Consider the following 6,422-nt stretch of genomic DNA (forward strand, 5'->3'; position numbering starts at 1 on the left):
TGTGTATATGTGTAGTGTATGTGAATATTGCCTGTATACTAATTTTTTGAGGTATAATATGAAACAATAAATGTTTCAAACAGCTGCATTGCTACATTGTTGTCACCTTACCTTATAATATTGCATTTTTAATTCCGAGAGTGGTGTCCAGTTATGATCTCGGAAATAAATAAATTATATTTTGCATTTTTATCCAAGAATTTATCAACTTTTGGCAGTCCGATCAAATACAAAGTCAAGAAAGAGCTGTTAAAACACATGCTTGATATGTTTCCAGTTCATTATAGAAGGTCAAGTATATTTTTGGAAAATATAATAGGTCATCTGGGTATGCCACGCATACAGAAAAATTGCAACTTTCCCACTATAAATACTACACACTACAAGAATAGTACATTTACATTACATTTAATTATTTACATTTGCATTAATCATTTAGCAGACACTTATATCCAAAGCGACTTCATCCTAAGCAGGCAATAACATGAGATGGGCTGCAATACAATAGAATGAGTAGTATGGTATCGTTATTCCAAACAAGCCATTGTGTACTATAAAATATATATTAGTATACTATGTATAAGTATAGAACAGTGTAGAATGCATTGTACCTTCATGGCAAGGATGTCTCTGACTCTTTTCTCTGTTGATTTAGGGATCAGGCCAGGTCAGGAGTTCACTGCTGTAATTCATGCCACCTCACCTCTGATTTCCCAGTCTCAGCCAGTCATGAAGCTTCTACAGGTTGTCTCCAAATCAAAATACTGCTCACAGGTAAATAATTATAAAAAAAAAAATAAAAAAAAAAGTTTGCACCCTGTAGCAGCCAATAATGTAATAACTGGCAATAACATATACATTTTCCATTCTTAATGTAATAAAAGTCAATAATGTAATAACTTACCAATAATGTAATAACATTTCTGAACCAATAACGTAATAACTTTTTGCCCATAATGTAATAAGTTCTTACATTATTGGCTGGCTATTACATTATTGGCTGGGTTAATAAAAAAATAATAAAAAATGTATTACATTATTGGCAGTTATTACATTAACGGTAGTTATTACATTATTGGCTTCTACACACCCTTTTTCAACCTAACCTTAATTGTCCATGCATATAGAGTAATGTGTCTTTTTATCAACTTAAAATGGCATTTTGCACCACTATAGAAGAATTGTATTAAATATTAAACTTATCATTATTATGATTATTGCTACATGAATTCTTATTACATTAGTACTTACTGACATGGAACTTTTGAGATATTTAATACGTTTATAATATTTTATATTTTTAAGCATTTAATTCATTAATAATGTTCTGTTTAATTTAATTATTATAATAATTATTATTATTACTACTACATTAATAATTATAACATTAATACTTAATTTATATGGAACTTCATTAATATTTATTTAGATATTTAATAAGATTTTTAATATTTAGTCATTTGTAAACATTTTTAATTCATTAATAATGTTCCGTTTAATTTTATTATTATTACAATAATTATTACATTAATACTTAATTGATATGTAAATTCATTAATAGTTTTATTAATGATAATATTATTATAATAAATAATATTTTTTTTCATTTTTAATCATTTGTAAAAACAAATTCATTAATAATGTTCTGTTTAATTGTATTATTATTTTTGTTATTATTATTACATGAATACTTAATTGATATGGAACTTCATTAATATTTTTAGATATTTAACAAGTTTTTTTTATATTTAATCATTTGTAAAAATGTATAATTCATTAATAATTTTCTGTTTAATTTTATTATTATTGTTGTTAATAATAATTTAAAAGGATTTATTAATTAATAAAAAATGTACCAAAAATATTACATTAAAAAAAAAAAACGTACAATTATATTAATGCAGTTCCAGATCAAGTATTAATGTAGTTAGACCATGACAAAAGCCAACAAAAAGTCACATCAGTCAGTGTGGAGTGCCTGCTGTGATATTGTGTTTTCTTGTTTGGGTTTCTTGTCAGATCATTATTCTTTGGAACAGTGAGAAGTCACCCCCTAACCGGAGTAAATGGCCACCTATGCCAGTGCCCCTTATCGTCACAGATGGCAGAAGGAAAGTGAGTATTTAAAATTAGAGTGCAGCCAAGCTGTGTCTGTGAGCAGTGGCAAGATCTCACGCTCTTTCTCTCCCTCTCACGTCTTGCTCAGTTCTTTTCTCTGCCACCTTCTCTGTTCACAGACGAGCAGTCGATTCCTGCCTCATGCTGCCATTGAGACAGAGGCAGTTTTGAGCCTGGATGAAGACACAGTTCTGTTGACCAGTGAGGTAGAGTGTAAATCCAATCACCTTTTGCTTGTAGGTGCTACTAAAATAAATCTAGAGCGTTTGTCCTATTAATTAGTGGTGCTTGCTAAGGTAAGCCTCACCATTACTGTGGCTTATATTTAGGTTTAAGGATTTGAACAAACCCCTTTACACCATGTATTAAGCTTTGTGCTTCAGACATAAACTATACCTCAAATCGTGCTGCTTTTTGAGGAAAGGTGTGATATCACTTTTCTATGCGATCAGACTGGTGGATGATAAAACAGGTGAAATAATCCTTTACACTTACATTGAAGGATGGACCCGAGCCATATCTAGGGTCCAGAATATCATAGAGACTTTGGGGTGAACAATTTTGTCTTACCACTCAGTAAGTACGTAAGCACCCAGAGCACCCTACAGATCAATTTGCAGACACTAGCAGAACAATTTTGCTTTCCATATGTGGCAGAGTTTTCCAGAGAGAAATCAATACTGATAAAAGTGGTCAAGTATGGCCAAGTCATGTAGTAATTTGTGTTTTTCCTTTCTAATCTCACACTTCCAGATCAATTTTGCTTTCCATGTGTGGCGGAGCTTCCCAGAGCGGATTGTTGGCTACCCTCCCAGAAGCCATTTTTGGGACCCCATGAAAAGGGCCTGGGGCTACACCTCTAAATGGACCAACGAGTACTCCATCGTCCTCACCGGAGCAGCGTTCTATCACAGGTAATTGGCATCGGCTGACATACCGTTACAAGACACCATGTTTGGACATCTTTTCTCTCCTGCTTGATTAAGCCATCAAAAATCATATGTGGAGACTGTGCTCTTGATTATGTGCTAAAGTCTTTGTGTCTCACAGGTACTACCATCACCTGTTCTCTAACTATCTGCCCTCCTCTCTGCGAGCACTGGTGGATCGCAACTCTAACTGTGAGGATATCCTGATGAATTTCCTGGTCTCCTCTGTGACGCACCTGCCACCCATTAAAGTGGCACAGAGGAAGCAGTACAAAGAGATGCCCGCTCTGCAGGTGAGACCAGAGCCCAAGTTAATTTTGTTCTTCAATTCACATTGACCATATGTGGATGAAACTTTTTGGGGTTGCACCAACTACTCAATTTATCGATAATTTCTGCCACCAGTTGGCATGTTGGGTCTGTGTCAACTATTCTTGGATCATCACTTTGCCTTAGTTGTGCATGCTCTGTTTGGTGACAGCAGGAGAAAAATTCCTGTGTCTACAAACTGCATCCTGGTGTATTTGCAAGTCATTCACTTTGTATAATAATTTATAATGGCCAAATATATACGCCAAAGTCTAAATAAAATGAACTCGAAGTTTATTCACAAAGCTAATTTTGAGTGAACTGCGCTGCATACACTTTGGACATTTATCCTCCTGAGACCCAAGCGTGAATGCTGTGTGCATTTGTCACCTAATAAACATTTAGAGCAAAAGGTTTTCCTAAAAATGTATGTCCACATATGCGGACAGCGGGACTAAGTTGTGAAATTTTAAATAATACCAAGCTATAGAAAGTCATGTTTCATGTTTTTGAGACATTACACACATTACTGCTGATTTTCTGTAAAGCGGCTTTGGAACAATGTGTATTGGGAAAGCACAAATAAAAAACTATACAAGTAAAAATTATTTGACTTGATTTGGCAAAAAAATCTTAATGTTCACTCTTTGCACATTCAAACAAACTGATGATGGCCAGAGTTGAAGCATTTTACCAATTAGAAATTAGCATCATTTATTCTGATACAAGTAACGGCCAGCATCGTCCAATCACTTTCCAAACATGTTAAAAATTCCACATTATAAATTCTGAATCTATGTACTGATTATCATTGTCCCATATCTGCCAACCATGTTGGGTAGTCTAAAAATCATCTGCAGCCTGAAACTGAACTTTTGGTTTGATTTTAGGAGTGAATGCACTTCTGCATAGGAAAGCTATAGGATGCTCCCTATTTAGTGAATGACTTAATCTCCAGTGTGCTGTCTGTCTGCACTGGTCTTAGAACAGTTCAAAATGCACCTTATTTTCATCGTAACTCCATATAAAGCCTCTGAAAGCAACACTTTTCAGCTTTTGTATGAACCATTGATTCTCAGTGTGATAATGCACAGTAAATATAGGATTTCTAAGGGAAAACAAGTCCTAAAGTCCTCGTAAGTAGTCATTGTGTTTAACAGCGTGCTGTTTCACGATAAATCGCTAAGATTTTCAAAACTGCACATCAGATGAAACTAGAGACTTTAATCTTTTTATTCAAACAGGATTCAATGTAAAAACTTAATGAGGTTTCTAACCAGATGTAGTCTTGTTGACATTTCTCCCAAAGATCGAACTCCGCTGAGATCAGCACTATGTTGTTTTGCACGACTCACATTGCGTATATCGAAGACAAAACACAATGTCCACGCAGAAAGACACAGGGCTGTTCGAGGCAAAATGTGTTTTTGTTGCGCTGACACCTGTTGGCATAGATGCAGCACCACGTGAATACTGAAGTTCTTAGTTCCCGATGTCATTGTAAAAATGCACTATTCACACTCAGCTAGTGTCATGGATGTATTTTTCAACTTCTTTTTTTCTGTCTTCTACTAGGGCACTAAGATGGCCCCATGGGCGAACCCTGAGCACTTTACCCAGAGGCAGGAGTGTGTCAACACCTTTGCAAACTGGTTTGGTTACATGCCTCTAGTGCACTCTCAATTTCGTCTGGACCCTGTACTCTTCAAGGACCATGTGTCTGTCCTGCGCAAGAAGTACAAAGACCTGGAGCGTGTCTGAGCCAAGCTGACAGCTCAACAGTCCGAACAGACTGAGACTGACATTGGTGGAAAATCATTCACTAACACAGAAATAGTCTGATGACCACCGCTTATGGCTTGTGGTGGCCGATCAGTGGACAGGAGAGGGGTATTTATCTCTAAAGGCCAGTTCTCAAAATATGACTGACAGCTTCATGGACTTATTCACTCAAGAGTGAAAACAAAGCAGATCTGTCAATCATTCCAGCTGCAGTTTTACTGGAGAAAAGTTTGTAGAGCTGTGGGTGACTAGTAGGTAGCTAACAGTTCTGTGGATTTTCAACAAGCAAGAGTTGTCACCAAGCAACTGACTGCCTATATGATGTGGAAACTACATGACCAATAAAGTAATTCTGTAATGCAAACTGTTTGGCTGAATTTGTAAAGAAACTTTTATTTTGAGGTTAACAATACCAAAAAAAACATGAAAAAAAATATAGAAAAAAAGGAATTATAAATATGCATACTAATATATATATATATATACAGTATCTCACAGAAGTGAGTACACCCCTCACATTTTAGTAAATATTTTATTATATCTTTTCATGTGACAACACTGAAGAAATGACACTTTGCTACAATGTAAAGTAGTGAGTGTACAGCTTGTATAACAGTGTAAATTTGCTGTCCCCTCAAAATAACTCAACACACAGCCATTAATGTCTAAATCGCTGGCAAAAAAAGTGAGTACACCCCTAAGTGAAAATGTCCAAATTGGGCCCAAAGTGTCAATATTTTGTGTGGCCACCATTATTTTCCAGCACTGCCTTAACCCTGTTGGGCATGGAGTTCACCAGAGCTTCACAGGTTGCCACTGGAGTCCTCTTCCACTCCTCCATGACGACATCACGGAGCTGGTGGATGTTAGAGACCTTGCGCTCCTCCACCTTCTGTTTGAGGATGCCCCACAGATGCTCAATAGGGTTTAGGTCTGGAGACATGCTTGGCCAGTCCATCACCTTTACCCTCAGCTTCTTTAGCAAGGCAGTTGTCGTCTTGGAGGTGTGTTTGGGGTCGTTAACATGTTGGAATATTGCCCTGCGGCCCAGTCTCCGAAGGGAGGGGATCATGCTCTGCTTCGGTATGTCACAGTACATGTTGACATTCATGGTTCCCTTAATGAACTGTAGCTCCCCAGTGCCGGCAGCACTCATGCAGCCCCAGACCATGACACTCCCACCACCATGCTTGACTGTAGGCAAGACACACTTGTCTTTGTGCTCCTCACCTGGTTGCCGCCACTCACGCTTGACACCATCTGAACCAAATAAGTTTATCTTGG

At 36.7% G+C, this 6,422-nt stretch overlaps 1 protein-coding gene across 4 annotated transcripts in view; it reads left to right on the forward strand.

The window, feature by feature from the left end:
- Positions 1-5,502, forward strand: part of ext1c (exostoses (multiple) 1c) — an 85,314-nt gene extending 79,812 nt beyond the window's left edge. For all 4 annotated transcript variants that reach the window (XM_051671593.1, XM_051671592.1, XM_051671594.1 and 1 more), the window contains exons 7-12: positions 656-774; positions 2,020-2,115; positions 2,238-2,324; positions 2,872-3,032; positions 3,169-3,340; positions 4,932-5,502. In XM_051671593.1, coding sequence (XP_051527553.1) covers positions 656-774; positions 2,020-2,115; positions 2,238-2,324; positions 2,872-3,032; positions 3,169-3,340; positions 4,932-5,117 — 821 coding nt within the window. In that variant the 3' untranslated portion in view covers positions 5,118-5,502. The remainder of the gene's footprint in view (positions 1-655; positions 775-2,019; positions 2,116-2,237; positions 2,325-2,871; positions 3,033-3,168; positions 3,341-4,931) is intronic.
- Positions 5,503-6,422: the final 920 nt, after the last annotated feature.

This window comes from Myxocyprinus asiaticus, chromosome 34 (assembly GCF_019703515.2).
Source record: "Myxocyprinus asiaticus isolate MX2 ecotype Aquarium Trade chromosome 34, UBuf_Myxa_2, whole genome shotgun sequence".
Taxonomy (NCBI): Eukaryota; Metazoa; Chordata; class Actinopteri; order Cypriniformes; family Catostomidae; genus Myxocyprinus; species Myxocyprinus asiaticus.